This window comes from Euleptes europaea, chromosome 5 (genome assembly GCF_029931775.1).
Source record: "Euleptes europaea isolate rEulEur1 chromosome 5, rEulEur1.hap1, whole genome shotgun sequence".
Taxonomy (NCBI): Eukaryota; Metazoa; Chordata; class Lepidosauria; order Squamata; family Sphaerodactylidae; genus Euleptes; species Euleptes europaea.
Genome location: NC_079316.1, coordinates 85,716,048 through 85,734,937, shown reverse-complemented (window position 1 = coordinate 85,734,937; position 18,890 = coordinate 85,716,048). Strand labels below are relative to the sequence as shown.

At 42.9% G+C, this 18,890-nt stretch overlaps 1 protein-coding gene across 1 annotated transcript in view; it reads left to right on the top strand.

Moving 5' to 3' along the window:
- Positions 1–18,890, top strand: part of PCDH15 (protocadherin related 15) — a 558,859-nt gene that overhangs the window by 529,408 nt on the left and 10,561 nt on the right. Inside the window, exon 33 of the mRNA XM_056849418.1 lies at positions 16,632–16,653. Within this exon, the coding sequence (XP_056705396.1) occupies positions 16,632–16,653 (22 nt within the window). The remainder of the gene's footprint in view (positions 1–16,631; positions 16,654–18,890) is intronic.

Genomic DNA, 18,890 nt, shown 5'->3' with positions numbered 1-18,890 from the left:
TTGAGTCATTTCCTCCTTGTTTCTAATCACAGCCCTTGAATTGTACTTGTGTACCAAGTGCACTTGTAGAGATAGATCTTGTGCAAAATTCTTAATGGTGACATTTTAATTCTAAAGGAAAATTTAGATGTATACAGAGTGCTAACTTTTGTCCAGACTTTTGTTTAAATTTAGGACTTTATTTACCCTCTCTTTGTATCTCCTTTCCTTGGTGAAGAAGTAAATCACTTCCCTTAGTTAAATAAATAAGACATCTTGCCTTAGTAGCTTAATTAAATATAGATTAGTTACATATAAATCTAGATTTCTAGATAACAGAAGTCTTTAGATGCCTTTGCTTTCGTTCACTTCATTCACATTATATTTTCTCATGTGAATCAGTGTCCATGCATGTTTCCTTACCTGTGATTATCTTCTTTTCTTTCAAGTCTTTTTCTTCTCTACCATTTTCAACAAAGCAGGGGAAAAAAGTCAGTGTTTGAAGAAGGAGACCGTCAGAGAGCTATTAGCAGCTTTGCTTCTCGAGCTATTGAGGCACACAAGCAGTCTAACATCAATGGAACACTGAACAATAACCTACCCAAATCTGCAAGTAATATTACATTTTTATCTGATGAGAACCCATTAACAACTCAAAACCCTCTGTACATGGAGGGTACAGGAGTTTTGCAAGAAAGGGAAGATTTTCTAGCCCCACTTTCTCCTAGAAGGCTACCATTGAAAGATGTTCTGATGGGGTGCCCTCTGGGAGACTTTCATCGAGCATGGACTATACCCACTTATGCTTCCAGAAAACATGCTCCTGATGCTTTGAGTAGGGGCGTCATCATGGACCCTGTTCAGTGGGCACAGGAGAGAAACAGTGCAGAAAGGGAAAGAGTTGAAGTCCAGCACAGCAGTCCAATCTTCAGAAAGATCGTTGGCACCAAATTATCTGTCAAAGAGAAGGCAAGACAGTTTGAGCAGCAGGCTTTGCAGGAAATGAAACAGGTGAAATACCGAGAGATTAAAAGTTTGCGTTCACCAGCTCACAGCATCTGCACCCAAGAGGGAGAGAGCTCACTAGAGATTTTTCCTGAGAGTTTCCTTGCCTCTCCAGACCACCTTTCACCTTCCTTCTCATCTCTCACACCTTGCTCTGAGGCCGTTGAACTGGAAGTGTCGACAATACCATCCGTCATCATCACCCGTCAAGACACTTGCGAACAGTTGTCCCCTCCGCCACGTCACAAGCCACCTACTCCTTCGTTGAGGACCAAAACACCCACTAACCAAAACCTCTTGAGCACTCAGCCTAAAACAGAAGTTGTGGGAAGCATTCCAGACCCACCCAAAAACCCTCCTCCCCCACCACCTCCCCCTCCACCGACTCCACCCCCATTGCCACCTCAGCTTCCTTCCCCTCCTGCTGTTTCGTTGTACTCTTCATCATCCAGTTTAAGCCCCCTGCACCTGTCTCCTGCAAAACATACCAAGTCCCTCTCCAAGCAAGAAGCGTTTCCACAGGCTTGTGTGCCCAACCCCCCTCCAGTTCCTCCCAGGGAGCTGAAGGGGATTCTTAAAAATATCCAGAACTTAGCAGATATCGAAAAATCAGTGGCCAATATGTACCGTCAAATCGACAGAAACCATGTGCTACCAAAACACATAGCCAAGCTGAGATCAGTCACGACGCCAGATCCGCCAAATACTGAGACTGTTTCTGAGCACGGCCCACAGAACAGCAATTTGAGCTGCATCGTGGAGGAGCTCGAAAAACGATTCCCATCTCAGTCCACCGCATTATGACTGCGACTGTATGCACATACATACACACACACGCACACAGATACACGTACCATGGTGCATATCCCGGTTCTGTTGGAAAACATCTCCTGCCAATGTATTCCAAACCCAACATGATCCATCATCATGGAGAGCTAGCTCTTTTCCTGGTTTCCCAACCCAGCCACCCCTTTTTTCCACTTCCTGTCTTCATTTTGATACCTGTGGTGTGTTAATAATAAAAGGACACACATCTTCTATTTTATTTTGTAATCTTTAATTTTCCCCCAAAGGGAGTTCTGTCTTGTTTGCTGGTGTGTGTGTGTGTGTGTGTGTGTGTGTTTTATTCCTGCTATTACCACTTGATGCACTGTGAAGTACTTCATGATGGAAGGAGTGGATAAAAAGCTGCTCCTTAGATGAGCACGTTAGCACAGTTGGCATGCCAAATATGTACAGGAGAAAAGTATTGGAGGGGGGATTCCTTGACAAAAGAGTTTGTATCAACATACAAATCAAGAACCCTACTGTGCATGGGAGAGGAGAGGGGACATGGCACTTTATTGCTTCCACTGAAAATGTTCACCAGGGGAGAGAACTTACGTTTTCACTGTAAAATGCTGGATGTCACTGGAAAGCAAGTGATAGCAGAAAAACAGACTCAGCAAAAAAAAAAAAAAAGGCTGAAGTTATTTGAAGTTATTACAATAATGTATCATCTTGTTCTGTAGATCAGAGAGCTTTGTGCCACAGAGGCAGGCTTTGATAATAGTTCTCGGATTTGACATTCAACCTTCTCTCTGTAACGGAGGCAGGCTTTGTGCCTGGGTATTTTGTGCCATGGAGGCAGGATTTGATAAAGATTCTCGTATTTGACATTCAACCTTCTCTCTGTTACCCGCAATATGCCTTTTATTACTTTTTATATACTGACACTGCATATTCAAAGACTTCCCTTTTGTAATCTATTTTGTGCAAAAAAAACACACCACATTTTTATATATTTTAAAAATCCTGTTAAAGGATGGAAGTTCTAGAACATCTAGACAAACTGCAAACTAACAAGTCACTGGGACCAGATGGTAAATTCTAATGATGATATCTAACATGTCCCTCTGTACCAGAGGACTTGAGAATGGCCGGCGTAATACCTATTTATTAAAAGGGTTCCGGGGGGACCCAGGAAATTACAGGTCAGTTAGCTTTTCAACGAGCCCCGTGGCACAGAGTGCTAAGCTGCAGTACTGCAGTCAAGGCTCTGCTCACGACCTGAGTTCGATTCCGACGGAAGTTGGTTTCAAGTAGCCGGCTCGAGGTCAACTCAGCCTTCCATCCTTCCGAGGTCGGTAAAATGAGTACCCAGCTTGCTGGGGGTAAAGGGAAGATGACTGGGGAAGGCACTGGCAAACCACCCCCTAAAACAAAAAGTCTGCCTAGAAAACGTCGGAATGTGATGTCACCCCATGAGTCAGGAATGACCCAGTGCTTGCACAGGGGACCTTTACCTTTACCTTTTAGCTTAACTTCTGTTCCAGATAAATTGATGGAAAGCATTATTTAAAATATAATTATCAAACATATAGAAGGGCAAGCCGTGCTGAGCAAAAACCAACATGGTTTCTGCAAAGGTAGGTTCTGTCTCACTAACCTTTTGGAATTTTTTTGAAAGTGTCAATAAGCATGTAGACAGGAATGAACCTGTGGCCATTGTGTATTTGGATTTCCAAAGGGCTTTTGACAAAGTCCCCCACCAAAGACTGCTAAGCAAACTTCATAGTCATGGGATAAGAGGACAAGTCCTTTTTGGATTGAGAGCTGGTTGAAAATAGGAAGCAGAGAGTATCAGAGGGTTGTGAGCAGTGGGGTTCCTCAGGGATCTGTTTTGGGACTGGTGCTTTTCAACCTGTTCATCAGTGACCTGGAGCTGGGGGTGAACAGTGAGGTGGCCAAGTTTGTAGATGATACCAAATTATTTATGGTGGTTAAAACAAAAAAAATGGACTGTGAAGAGCTCCAAAAGGATCTCTCCAAACTGGAGGAGTGGGCATTAAAATGGCAAATGTAATTCAATGTGAGCAAGTGTAATATTGCATGCATACTGGAGCAAAAAATCCCAACTTCGCATATACACTGATGGGATCTGGGGTGGTAGGGGGATTACTTGATGAAGATGTTAACCCAGTGTGGTGGCTACTATAAAAAAGGCAAATTACATGCTGGCCATAATTAGCCAAGGAATAGAGAATAAAACTGCTGCTATCATACTGCCCTTGTACAAATCTATGGTGAGACCACACTTGGAGTACTGTGTACAGTTCTGGTCACCATACCTAAAAAGGATATTGCAGAGCTTGAGAAGGTGCAGAAAAGAGCAACCAAAGTGATCAGGGGGCTGCAGCAACTGCCCTATGAGGAGCGGTTAAAATGCTTAGGGATGTTTAGCTTAGAAAGAAGGCTGTTAAGGGGAGCTATAATAGAGGTCTATAAAATTATGCATGGTATGGAGAGAGTAGACTGGGGGAAGCTTTTCTCCCTCTCATAATACCAGAACATGGGGTCATCTGCTGAAGCTGGTGGGTGAGAGATTCAAAACAGATAAAAGGAAGTATTTCTTCACACAACGCATAGTGAAATTGTGGAACTCCCTGCCCCAGGATGTGGTGATGGCTGACGATTGGGAAGGCTTTAGGAGGGGAGTGGACATATTCATGGAAGATAGGACTATCCATGGCTACTAGTCAAAATGAATACTAATCATGATGCATACCTATTCTCGCCAGTATCAGAGGAGCATGCCAGTTATATTAGGTCAGTGATGGCGAACCTTTTAGAGACAGAGTGCCCAAACTGCAACCCAAAACCCACTTATTTATCACAAAGTGCCAACATGGCAATTTAACCTGAATACTGAGGTTTTAGTTTAGAAAAAACAACACATACATTAACATCTTTTGCCTTAAAAGAAAAACACAACAGAGCTTTCAATGATACAACTTTTTATTGAAGGTAAAAGTTTGCATTTGGCATGCTTTTGAACAATTAATGTTTGTTCAAAGCCCCTAAACTGGGCAGCGGGGAGTCCAGGGAAGGGGGGGGGGGCTTTGAACTGCTCCGTGCTGCACTGCACGGAGCTGGGCGGCGGGGAGTCCAGGGAAGGGGGGGCTTTGAACTGCTTCGCGCTGCCAGCTGGGTGACGGGGAGTCCAGGGAAGGGGGGGGTTTGAACTGCTCCGCGCTGCCTGCAGGCAGCGTGGAGCAGTTCAAAGCCCCCACCGCCCAGCTGGGCAGCGGGGAGTCCAGGGAAGGCAGACGCGACGGCTGCTCAACTTACCCGCGCGTGCCCACAGAGAGGGCTCGGCGTGCCAAGTCCGGCACACGTGCCATAGGTTCGCCAACACGGTATTAGGTGCTGTGAAACACAGGCAGGATGTTGCGGTTGTTGTCTTGTTGTCTTGTTTGTGCGGTTGTTGTCTTGTTTGTGGGCTTCCTAGAGGCACCTGGTTGGCCACTATGTGAACAGACTGCTGACTTGATAGGCCTTAGTCTGATCCAGCATGGCTTTTCTTATGTTCTTACATGTGTTTTACCATAGTGCAGGATGCATTGCTTAGCATATTTCTTCTGAAGATTTTTGCATTCCTTTAAAACTAACATAAATTTAATTGCGAGGATGAAAAGAAGGGTTTAATAAGTATACATACCTAGATTTAGCAAGAGTATGGCTGTTACCGCACTAGGTATTCCCAGCGATGTATTAAGAGTTTGGGAATGTTATAAAAAATACTGTTCGCACTTTCTATGTATTCCCACCAATGTATTAAGAGTTCGAACTGTTATAAAAAATACTGTTCGCACTTTGTTTAGCCCCTTTAGCTGTGAAGACGTCTTCCAACCATTTTTTAGCCGTAGTATCCAAAAACCTTTTAAAGCGATGTTTTTTATAACATTTCCAAACTCTTGATACATTGCTGGGAATACCTAGTGCGGTAACAGCCTATTTCTTGCTGTACTCTAAATATAACCTGTTAGCTAAATCTTGATTTTGTTATTTTAGCTAGCTTGACCTTTGTACCTGTAAGTAAACAAAGGAGCTGAGTTAAGAGTATAACAGCCCATTCCTGAGCCGAAAGGTTGAAAGTCCTTAGGAGGCCAGGAAGGCACTGTGCCAGCGTCTGGGCCCCCTGCACCGGGGCCCATGCCACTTACGCTGCCCAGGGTGGCACAAACGCCGGCGGGGGGGGTCACACACACCCAGGGACGCTGGCACAGCCTCACGCCGGCATCCAGACAGTGCATTTACATGTACCATCCTCCCAGGGGCATTCTCGGGGCATTCCCATGCCAGGCTGGGGGAGGAGCCACCAGTAGGCGGCCTCCTAAGCCCTTTCAGCCCGGGAATGCCCCCTTTGCCCTTTCCTCTTGTCAGATCTCAGAAGCTAAGCAGGGTCAGCCCTGGTTAGTATTTGGATGGGAGACCACCAAGGAAGTCCAGGGTTGCTGTGCAGAGGAAGGCACTGGCAAACCACCTCTGTTAGTCTTTTGCCATGAAAACCCCAAAAGGGGTCGCCATAAGTTGGCTGCGACTTGACGGCACTTTATACACAGAGAGAGAGATGCCACCTTTTGAGGTGGTATAGCCCCATGCAACCCAATGTAGTGGTTGCACGGGTTTTTCAGGTAAGGGCAAGGTTTCGGCTTCACTGGGGTGGAGCAAAACCTCCTTTGGAGGCAGCGCGGCTGTGCTGCCTCCAGCCACCAGTGCAGCCCTCCACCTCAGGAATGGGCTGTCAGTCACATACGTTCTCCTCATCTATTTATTTCAGGTCTTAGTGTTAAAACTGATATTTAAGAAATGCATTTTGAATGAACACTGCCCAAACTGGGTATAGGGAATGAACTTTTAAAGCTTAAAACTAATTTGTTTCACTAATATTGTCTGCTATGCAAAGACACATAATTACAGGCGTATTTTAGTTAAAAGTTTAGAAATATGCTGCTTTACTTCGATGGCTGACTTTTTCTCCAGTGCACTTGGGACAAGTATGGATGGTTCAATCAAAAACTGCTGAAGGTAGATTCTGTTTTGTCCCCGAGCCAAGCCCTGCAAATTTCATTACTTGAGTTCTGCTGACGCATTAGAAATATTCTGTGCCTAATAAAGTCCCCATTCAAGGTGGAGTTGATTTCAGGTCCAGTGCATGTCACGAGTTGTAATAATAGCCAAATGATTAGGGGACAATGATAATCCATTTTCTTTTCTTGTTCGAACTGAGGGTGAATATTTTAGAGCTCGCCCGGAATAAAGCACATTTATGCTAGCAGCAGTTCTTTGGACAAGAAGTTAATAAATCTGTACTTTGAAAAACAAGTTGTACAATGTTATTTCAGAATGCAACCTGTGAAGTAGCTGACTGCCTTTGTAAGCCTTACTACAATCAAGTGTAGACCATACTATCAAGTGCTATTGTACTTTGTTTTGCATTCTTCCTTCCCTTGACGCTGAAACGTTAAGGACAGACTCCTTTGAAGCAGAGTAAACTTCCTGTGTCACTATAATAATCTGTTTCTTTCCAAGCAGAGCTGTTATAACAAAGGTCCAGCCGCAAGCACATAAGTAGCGCTAGCTCTGTAGTCTCATCAGTTCAGACCTCCCAAATCTGCTCCGAGCATAACGAAATCCAGACCCTGGCTGCAAATTTTGTTACTTCCCTTTTCTTTGTTACTAAAATCTTGGTTACTTCCCATGTTTGGTCAGGCACACACTTTCACACATCCCAGCATGAGATAAAAGAGTTTGAGAGAGAAATTTAATTTGATTTCTCTTAATTATTGTCATGTATTGGAGAGTGCAACTAAAGAGAGAGCACAGAGCAAAAATCTAGGGCTGTTATAGGAAGGTAAGATCCTGAAAGATGGTTCTGGATGGTAATGGAGTTGATCCAACGGCATATTTGTACAGGCACAAGGATTTCTGCCCACAGAGTATGACTTCCAAGATTCTCCCTTCCTGTGGCAGCCAAAAATGCCCCCATTCTGCTTCTAGGGTTTTGGTCATTCAGGAGCAGGAATTGGGGGGCGTTTTTGACTTCTATGGAAGAGGAAAGCTGCAAAAATTGTGGATGGAAGTGTTTGTACCTGCAGAAATAGGTCTTGGATCCACCCCAATATGTATACCTCTCCCATAATGCTAAAACGTGGGAGTACCCAATGAAATTGATCGGCAGTAGGTTCAGGAGAGACAAAAGGAAATACTTCTTTATCCATTGAGTAATTAAACTGAGGAATTCAACCAGTGGCTTTAAAAGGGGGTTAGACAGAGAAATGAAGAATAGGTCCATCAATGGCTATTAGCCATGATGAGTAAAGAGAGCCTCCATATATCCAGGTAGCAAACCTCAGAATACCAGAGCTGGCATGATGCATCAGGAAAGGCCTCGGCCACTATGCCTTGTTGGCTATCCAAGGCAACTGGTGGTCATCTCTGTGAAACAGGATGCTGGACTAGATGGGCCACTGGTCTGAACCCAGCAGAGCTTTTATTGTGTTCTTTGGCTTTGATGAAACAACTGACTCTGAGTAAAGTTATGCATGTTTAAAGGGCAGATATAGGTCTGCTCCATGGTTAGTATGTCCCTGGTTCATCCCTCTCTTGTCTCACACTTTGGCAGTGGAAGCCTCCTTCCCTGTGGCCCCTCGCTGCATTTTTTTCCTGCTGCTCCAATTGAATACTGATATATCATCATATCAACAAAAATATGATTAAAAATTGGAGAGAGAGGCAGTGGAGCCTAGGATTGTGCCCCCCCCCGAAGTAACTGATCACACAAATGTGTGTGGGGGGAGTGAACGTATGATCCTAGCCTCTGCTGGCTCTCTCTGCTATCTTTAATAATATTTTGGATGATATGATGATATATCAGTATTCCATCAGATCAGCAGAAGAAAAAAATTAAAAAATGTGGCGAGGGGGCACAGAGAAGGAACCAACCATGGCCACCTCCATCTCAGATGTGGCCTCCTTAGGAATTGTGGAGGAGATTGCTGAAGGCTGGCTGAAGGACGAGTTGGAGGTGTGTGTGTGTTAAGTGCTGTCAAGTTGCTTCCGACTCACGGTGACCTTATGAATCAGTATCCTCCAAAACATCATTAACATCATTAACAGCCTTCCTCAGGTCTTGCAAACTGAGGGCTGTGGCTTCCTTTATTGAGTCAATCCATCTGTCACTGAGTCTTCATCTTTTCCTGCTGCAACTTTTCCTAGCATGATTGTCTTTTCCAGTGACTCTTGTCTTCTCATAATGTGACCAAAGTATGATAGCCTCACTTTAGTCATTTTAGCTTCTAGGGTCAGTTCAGACTTGATTTGATCGAAAACCACTGATTTTATTTTGGCAGTCAGCAGTATCCGTAACACTCTCATCCAACACCATATTTCAAAGAAATCTACTTTCTTCCTATCAGCTTTCTTCATCGTCCAGATTTCACACCCATACATAGGAATAGAGAATACCATGGCATGAATCAACATGATCTTGGTGGCCAGTGACACATCCTTATACTTAAGTATCTTTTCTAGCTCCTTCATGGCTGCCCTTCCCAGTCTCAAGCTCCTTCTGATTTCTTGGCTGCAGTCTCCCTTTTGGTTGATGATGGAGCCAAGGAATAGAAAGTCTTGAACAATTTCCATTTCCTCACTGTCAGCCATAAAGTTGAGTAATTCTCCTGTAGTCATTACTTTTGTCTTCTTGATGTTCAGTTGTAGTCCTGCTTTGGCACTTTCTCTTTTAACTTTCTGTAGTAGTCGTTCCAAGTCTCCACTATTTTCTGCCAGTAATTCAGTATCATCGGCATATCTCAAATTGTTAATGTTCCTCTCCCCAATTTTCACTCCACCTTCATCTAAATCTAATCCAGCTGTCGTAATTATATGTTCTGCATATAGATTGAAGAGATAGGGAGATAAAATACATCCTTGTTAAACACCTTTGCCAACTGGAAACCATTCTGTTTCTCCATGTTCTGTCCTAACCGTTGCCTCTTGTCCAGAGTACAGGTTGTGCATCAAAACAATCAGATGTTGTGGCACACCCATTTCCTTTAAAACCATCCATAGCTTTTTGTGATCCACACAGTCAAAAGTTGGAGGAGGAGTAGGAGAATGGGGGGATGTCATGACATGGGAAGATAGACCCACTGCTGAACTATGCACCTACACACTTCCGAGATAAGCTCGGATGTAAACTTATTTTCGGGAAAACCCAAGGAAATCATGGAATGGAAGCAAGCTGAGCCCCGAGGGAGGGGAACATAATGCATAATCCCCGCGGAGAATCAAGACATTCACGAGAGAATTGCAAGACAAACCAACCATGCATAACCAACCACAGACAGTCAAAAGATGTGAAATCTCATGCAAACGAATACATATTGTCAAACTATTAAATTATTCAGAACCAAGTTACCATCAACTTTTAAAATTCGTTTCTAGTGAATCTCATCAAGGGAATAATGAATCTCTAATCATGTATGACCTTTGATATGCAAGTGGGTCAGCTAATACACAATAAGCCTGTTTACAAAGATTTCTTTTGTTCAACCAGGGGAAGCTCAAAATTATCTCCTAGTTTAAAATATTGTCAAAGGCTTTCACGGTCAGAGTTCATTGGTTCTTGTAGGTTATCCAGGCTGTGTGACTGTGGTCTTGGTATTTTCTTTCCTGACATTTCGCCAGCAGGCATCTTCAGAGGAGTAACTTGCTACTGAGATGTAGGGTCAGGATTGGGTAACAGAAAGTCTGCTTTTAGGTTTCAGTTTGGTGTTCCCACTCTTGGGAAAGGGTCTAGAGCAATGCAGACATGGAACACAGTAGCTCATTAGCTCAAATGCAGAATCAGATCAGTACTAGCATTATTCTGATCTTCTTTAATAGCCACTCTACAGTTTGACAAATTTGACTGCCCACAGTTAGCAAGGCTGATAAGTATTACTCATGTTTCAGTCAGGAGAGGTTTAAATTGCCTAAGAAACAGTCTTCCCACACACCACAGTCTGAGATCTGTAGGGTTGCCAACCTCCAGGTGGTGGCTGGAGATCTGCAATTACAATTGATCTCCAGCTGATAGAGATCACCTCACCTGGAGAAAATGGCCACTTTGGCCATTGGACTCTATGGCATTGAAGTCCCTCCCCTCTCCAGAGGTTACTCCTCTGAAGATGCCTGCCACAGCTGCTGGCGAAACGTCAGGAAAGAAAATACCAAGACCACGGTCACACAGCCCGGATAACCTACAAGAACCAATATCTCCTAGTTGATTGTCATTCTAAGAATGCTCCTAAGAAATTTTGAGCTTTTCCGACATAAATTATCATTTTATATAGAGCAAACAATTAGAGGGTTTAAAAGAGAGAGAAAAACAGAATTACAGCTGGCACTTCCTTGTACAGAATCAAAATGGAAGTGTATAGTTCTTCTGTGCATTCCCACAAGCATAGAATCAGGAAGTGAGAGTGATTGACAATTCTTGTTACTCCCTGAAACAGAACTCAGATACATGTGCTGCCTCCATGTCAAGAGGTAAGCTAATTAACTTTGCGCAGGATGTGTGAAAACAGGAATTGTGACATCACTCTTGCTTCTAGTTTTAACAAATTCATGACTTTTGTGTGCCTCCTCTCCTCGTTGCATACGAAAGATACTACAGTTAGGAACATAGCCCATTTCAGAACTTCTTTGGTGAGAGCTCTGGAGCTCTGAATTGGGTTTCCAGGGGAGGTACGAGCTGCCCCTTCCCTCCCTTATTTTTCTACAGGGTATATAAGTCAGTCTTGTTTTAAAAGGTTTTTAATTTAAATTAATCTTATTTATCAGTGTCCTGGTTTATATACTGTTGATTTTAAAATATAGTATTAGTTGGTTTAAAGTTATTGTGGCTATCTGAAATGCATTTGGGCTGCTGTTATGATTTTGGTTTTCCTCTCTCTCTCTCTCTCTCTCTCTCTCTCTCTCTCTCTCTCTCTCTCTCTCTCTCTCATGTTTTGATGAACTATGTGCCTTGAGCTCACTTTTAGTTAGGGTTGTCAGGTCCCTCTCTGCCACAGGTGGGAGGTTTTGGGGGCGGAGGAGGGCTGGGTTTGGGGAGGGACTTCAATGCCATAGAGTTCAATTGCCAAAGCGGCCATTTTCTCCAGGTGAAGTGATCTCTATCGGCTGGAGATCAGTTGTAACAGCAGGAGATCTCCAGCTACTACCTGGAGGTTGGCAACCTTGCTTTTAGTGGAGAAGAGCCATACAAAATAATTTTAATAAATAAGCAAATAAAACATAATGGTGGCCTTCTGAAGAAGGTCAAGAGACTAGGATCAAGGACATGTTTCTAGCAGATGGTCACCATTCAGGACCAATTCACACATGAAATTAGCAGTGTGGTAACTTTCAAATCCTGACCTGGATGGCCCAGGCTAGCCTGATCTGGTCAGATCTCAGCAGCTAAGCAGGGTCAGCCCTGGTTAGTATTTGGGTGGGAGACCACTAAGGAATACCAGGGTTGCTGTGCAGAGAAAGGCACTGGCAAACCACCTCTGTTAGTCTCTTGCCATGAAAATCCCCCCAAAAGGGGTCGCCTTAAGTCGGCTGCGACTTGACAGCACTTTACACACACACAGCGTTCAAATGCAGCTCTACAGAGGTGGCTCCATTTCTCAAGCACTTTTGACTGGAGACAAAAGAGGAACAGAAATGTGCTGCTGACAGCTATAGCTCTATAAAACCATCTTTGCATCTCCAAAAAAGTACACTTTACGCACTGTATCAGTAGAGTCGAGCAGATTAAAGAAAAACAAATGATCCTTTCTTGAATTGTTTGAAAAGGCCATGGGTATTTATCAAAAGAATAGACTGATAGCATCTTTCATGCTTTAAATAGTGATACATTTATCTCGAGAGCCAAAAGGTAAAGATAGCATGTTCTAATTCTAACTTCGATTTACTGCCTTTTGATTTTGATCTATCTTTGGTTTTTAACAAGATGATAACTTTAAACTGCCTAAAAGTAAGGCAAAGAAAAATACCCACTGGGATCTAACCAGTTAGAAAACTGTTAGGCTGATAAATTGAGGAGCCTTTACATATATAGCATTGAAGGGGCAACATGCAAACTATTGTACAAACAATGTTGCTTTGTATATTTGAATATCAAATATGTAAAACAAAGGTCCCCCCCCCCTATTTTGGCATATCATACACTGTTGTTTTTACAAGGTAGACATTAAGGGTAATGCAACAGGTGGGTCTACTTTTCATCTTCCAGCGACTAGAAGTTCTTTCTAGTTTGCACATTGTGAAGAAACCATCCACAACAGCAAGGACTAGAAACTTGACTTAAAATAATGGAAAGCCTTTCAAGAGCTAAAATGGTGGAGAAGATTCAAGAAGATTCTTAACTGCAAAATCTGAGCACAAATTACAAGAACTAAAGCTGACTTGTAAATTGTGCACCTTTTCTAAAGAAGTCCACAATCTAAGTAACTTACTTAGATTTATACCCCACTTTGCCCCTTAGATCCAGATAAAATTCTATGGCAATCATTTCCAAAACTTTATCTTATTTATTAAAATTAATGCCTTGCTTTGTAAAGACAGTTTACATTTTCGATAATACATGCTATGATCTGGTGATACATATTGTCATAATTTTATTGCGTTTTTTTTTTACTTGATGGTTTATCATTCCTTCAGTGTTAATTAAGGCAGTAGGCTTGCCGCAACTCGAGACTTCTCCTAAGATCCGAAGCTTTCCCTTCCCAGCAACAGTTCCCCAAAAGCCAAGGCAAGACCCAAGGAGCACAAGAGAGTACCGCCAGAAGTAGTCTGGCAGTTTCTCCTCTACCATTTCCTTCCTCTGTTGTGCCTGGATTGGATCCAGACTAAATTGGCAATTTCTGCTGATTCCCCCTTCCTCCTGCAAACTGCCCTGATGGCGTTCCTTAGGTTCTCCTGTCCCCCAGGACCAGCATTCCATGGAGATCATTGAGTCACAGTGGGAGGAGGAAGGCATGAAAGTTTTGCCATTGGAAAATGTATACTGGCTCCAATCTGGTCTGTACATTTGTAAGAATGTCTGTGTATGCAGTTTGCTTTGGATCACACCATTACTATTTTTGGAGACTATGGATAAAATTACACATTCTTACACTGTGCCTTGAAACCCCAACGGCCACTTCTCATTTGCAAAACGGCATGGGAAAGGGGTGACCTGCCATAGAGAAAATGCAGGAGAAAGTGGGGTGCGTTAACCCCCATTCTTTACCCCGTTTCCTCAGCTATTTTCCTCAAGCTGGAGATCCATTGTAAACCTAGTCCTGGATCTCTAGTTGAGGGAAAAGTGGCCAGGGTGGGGTTATAACAAGAGTGGGGAGAAGGTTGATTACCCTCTTATTGCCCACCACTTTCCCCTGACAAATTGCCCCTTGCTGATGCACCAACCAGGATTGCAAGACATGAGGTGACCCTCCATAGAATACATCGTTCAGGTAACAAAGATATGAGATTTTGCACAGCTTCAGTATACTTCAACAAGTCACTGATCATCTTTTGGTGATAAATATTCATTTTAGTTGTGCATTACTTTCCTATCACATGGGCAATGGCAATAATTTACCTCTGACTATACGCACTGAATGTTAATAGTAACACTTTGCAGATGGTAGTATTAAAAATTAAATATGATAATTACCATCCACGCTGTTTTTTTATTTTCTCCTCTACCATTCCCTCCATCTGGTATGTTATGTCTAGTTCAGTTTTAGTGTAATTTTGTGCATTTATTCTCTCTCAAACCTTCCTTATGTCTATGTCAGGATATAAATAGAAGTTCTGAACAGGATGGAAAACATGAAAGGTACAATCCTGAGAGAGTTGTGTGTGTAAAGTGCTGTTAAGTCACAGTCGACTTATGGTGACCCTGCAGGGTTTTCAAAGCAAGAGACTAACCAAGGTGGTTTGCCATTGCCTTCCTCTGCCTAGCAACCCTGGTATTCCTTGGTAGTCTCCCATCTAATTACTAACCAGAGCCGACCCTGTTTAGCTTCTGAGATCTGACAAGATCAGGCTAGTCTGGGCCATCCAGGTCAGGGTCCAGAGAGAGTTAGGCGCCTTTAAATCTGACTAACATCAGTGGTACAAAGTATATCACGAGCTGCTCATGCTGACAACCCCATGCATCCTTATTGGGGACACATCCTGTTGACATCAGTGGCGCACATCTGAGTTTCAGATTTCCAGGATGCCACATGCTGATGGATGGTCTGTGTTTAAATCCCAGCCTTTGTACCCCCTCTTCCTCCATCACCTTTTTTTTGCTCCCTCACCTGCTGTGCAGCATAATCAAAACTCCACTTGCTAAGCAGGTAAGGGCCTGGAGTGGACAAGATCTGCGGTGGGGGGAAATGGATCAGAAAAACCATTACTACATACCACTAATTCCTGTTCAGAAGTCCCATTGGGTTGAACAGTGCTTACTTCCAGGTAACTGTGCAAAGGATTGCAAGCTTACAGTGCCATCCTAAGATCATATTGCCAGGAGTGAGCCCCATTGAATAGATTGAGTAGGATTCTGAGTAGATCTGTTTAGAATTGCTCTCTTTGACTGTCATTTCATTTACTGAATTTAAAGTTTCTATCTCTTTGTCTCTCATTTACTGAATTTAATGTTTCTATCTCCAGGTGGAAGTTGGGCAACTGTACTAACCATACCTAAATTTTGACTGCAAGTTCTCTCTATTTCGTGACCCACTCAATCTCTCCATCCACTTATCCCCCAAGAAACTTTGAAATGTTCTTTTTTGTGTGAAAAAAAATCTTTGGGGAGAATTTGAAACAAGAGCTGTTTATAGGGAAGCAATGTGTGATGTGCATATTCTATTTTTTCAGGGAATAGTCTTTGAAACTTGTTCATAAACATATGTTACAAATGGGAGTTAGTAGAATCTTACAGTCAAAATCTAGCCTGATAAACCAATGGTGAAATAATGACAGTCCGTTTGTCTGCGAGTTGCATGTGGACTTAACATTGTTGAAATGCATCAGCATGAAAGGTTACTCTTCACTGAGCTGTGGAGGCAGCCACAGATCATCATAGCATAGGCCCACTGACATCCACACACTTGTCTCACAGCCTCCACGTGCATACTAGAGCTTTTCCATTCCTATTGCAGCTCCTTGTAACGTAGCAGTAACCACTCCTGGAGGTTCTCTGATTTTCTTAAATGACTTTTTTTGGAAGAGCATGACGGAAAATTCCATGGACAGATAGACATGCCACATGTGCTACGCTGGGTCCCAGTGGGGGAAGGAGTAGATGGGAGAATAATGTGTAAAGGGGCCTGTGGCTCAGAATGTGAATAGGCATCTCATGCCAGATGATATACATGTCCAAAGCCATACATATTCACAATCCTCGCACATGAGTTTTCTAAGAATCTGCCCTGAAGAGATATTAATAGCCTATTTCCATATTGTTGCCATAACAACAGTTCTTTCTGTGTTTGACAATTGTTTTCAATGGAGGTACCCAAGAGCCAACCAGACATTAAAGCTTTTAAATCCCCTTTTAAACTTCTCATACATCCTTGGTGATATGGAGGTTAAACAAAGAAATATGGATAGATTTTACATTGGGAAAACATAGTGGGCTACATGTGGTCTCAGGAGCACTGGCTTCTGACTGAGGAAGCAAAGAGAAGGAAAAAAAACTTCCCAAGAATGTGTTATATCCCTCATTCCTTGTAACAGAGTTTAATGGTATGTGCCTTTAACTTTCATGCTGTACTCTTGAATAAATGTATTAATGTCATTTTTTTCCTGAATTTCAGGCGAGGCTACGCACAACAAGAGGTAAGACAGTCCCTCCGTGCAGTGCATTTTTTGGTAGCAAGTTCCAATTTATTCTTTTCTTTAGTGTAGCTTTTTGTAATATTCTCTAGTTCGTTAGACAGATTGATGTAAGTTTTCTTTGAATATAAAATTAACCTGTGTTATCAATGAAACTGGGGATCAAGGCTGGATCCAACAGGGTCCTCTTTGGGCTTTCAAGTTCAGCATTTATGGCTCCACTAATCTGCTTGCTGCCTGTTGAGGGAAGTATTTTTCTACTCGGATCATGGAAGATGTCAATTATTTGTCAATTATTTGTCAATTATTACACTTTTTGGGTACACTGTATTTTTAAAAAGCATTATCACATAAACATAATCTAAGCTGAACATTTGATGAGATAAAGTTTTTGGTGCCCACAAGAGCTTTCATGGTAGACATGGTTTCCCACACTTATCCCTTTTCCATCTTGGAGAAATTTCATTGGCCATTTATGTGTGGTTCTTAGCCTCATGATCCCTGCGAGACTGCTTCGAGGCTTCTTTTGAGTTATTCATGATTTTTCTGACCTTCAGAAGTCACTCTGCAGCCACCCCGCACATGTCCCACAGTTTCAGGAACCTGTTTTATCAGTAATTTAAATTTTGCCTCAATCCCAAAGCAAAGCTAATCAAGGCAAATCCTGTGAATAGTGTTAACGTCGGGTTTCTTTCCTCACGCCCATTCCTGCTTGTCCCTCCCCCTTCAAACCCCCTCCCCCTTGAAGCCATTTGGGTGATTTTCGGTAGCATGTTTTAAGATCTCAGAACAGACCCAGGTGTTTCTCTCCCCCCCCCCGCTTCATACTCAACCTTTCTGATCAGTTTCAGCAGCCAGAGTTCTTTAAAATTTGCCAGTGCTAGACTCCTGCTTTGAGATAGCCAGAAACAAATTGGTGAGGAGGGGGTTTCTCCTTACCTTTGGCTGTAAAATGGCAATCCATTCCCCTACCCCATTCCCCATCTGCCCACCCCAGCGGGATTTTTTTGTGTGCTAACAATCACTCACAAATGGAAAAAAAGGTATCATGACTTTAAGAGGATGTGTATGGGGGAAGGGGGAATCTTCCCAACTTTCTTCACTCCCAATCTCAGAGACTCTTTTCTAACTGAGCCCAGAAGCATTTTAACAAACAAAACAGAAAATCACACCCAGAACACAAGCCTGTTAAAAAAATTGTCTGCCATATTTATTTTAGCAATAAAACGATGAAAATACCAATACCAATTCCAGAACCTTTAATGGCATAAAATATACAAGCCAAGTAGTTAAAAAAATTGCATAAGCCAAACTATATAGTTATAGAACAGCCTTCACCTCTGAGTTTTATCAAAGCGCACTTTTATAACACTTGAAGAATTTGGCCACTTTCACCGTTATACTGGATGAACAGTCATCTTCCCTTTACCCCTAGCAAGCTGGTTACTCATTTTACCGACCTCGGAAGGATGGAAGGCTGAGTCAACCTTGAGCCGGCTACCTAAAACCGACTTCTGTCGAGATCGAACTCAGGTCGTGAGCAGAGCTTGGACTGCAGTGCTGCAGCTTACCACTCTGCACCACAGGGCTCATGAAGACAAGAGTAGCCAAGGGAAAGACACAGCATTCCTCCCCCCCCCCATCCCAAATCTGGAAATTAACCACTGAGATACCCAAATGAGGGGGAGCGCTGGGTTTTTCCCTCGGCTGCTCTTGTCCTCATTTCTATTTATAGATTCATTGTTTTATCAGGCAAAAAATATTAACAGGCTTGTGTCCTGGGTGTGATTGTCTGCTTTGTTTGGTAAAATGCTACTGGGCTCAGTTAAAAAAGAATCCCTGAGATTGGGAGTGAACTCAGGTGGGCAGATTCCTCCCCACACACACACACTCACATACACACATGCATCCTCTTAACGGCCTTTTTTCTGTTTGCAAGTGATTACCGATGGAAAGATGCAATGGAAATGAACCTGCCAGTGTTTTTCTGTTCTTATAACCTCTGCATTGAGCTAGCCTGAAACAAATTGGTTTGGGGGGGGGGTGTTTTCTGTACACGTATCTGCTTTGGCTGTAAAATGACCATACGGTTAATGACAAATGCAAGAATCTTGCTGTGGTGGTGGTGATGCATTTCAAAGAATAACTACAGCCAATTACAAAGCAGCATTGTCAGGGGAAGGGACTCAGAAGCTCCATATTTTGCTGGGGACGAATAACTGAGCACAAGGTACTCCTGG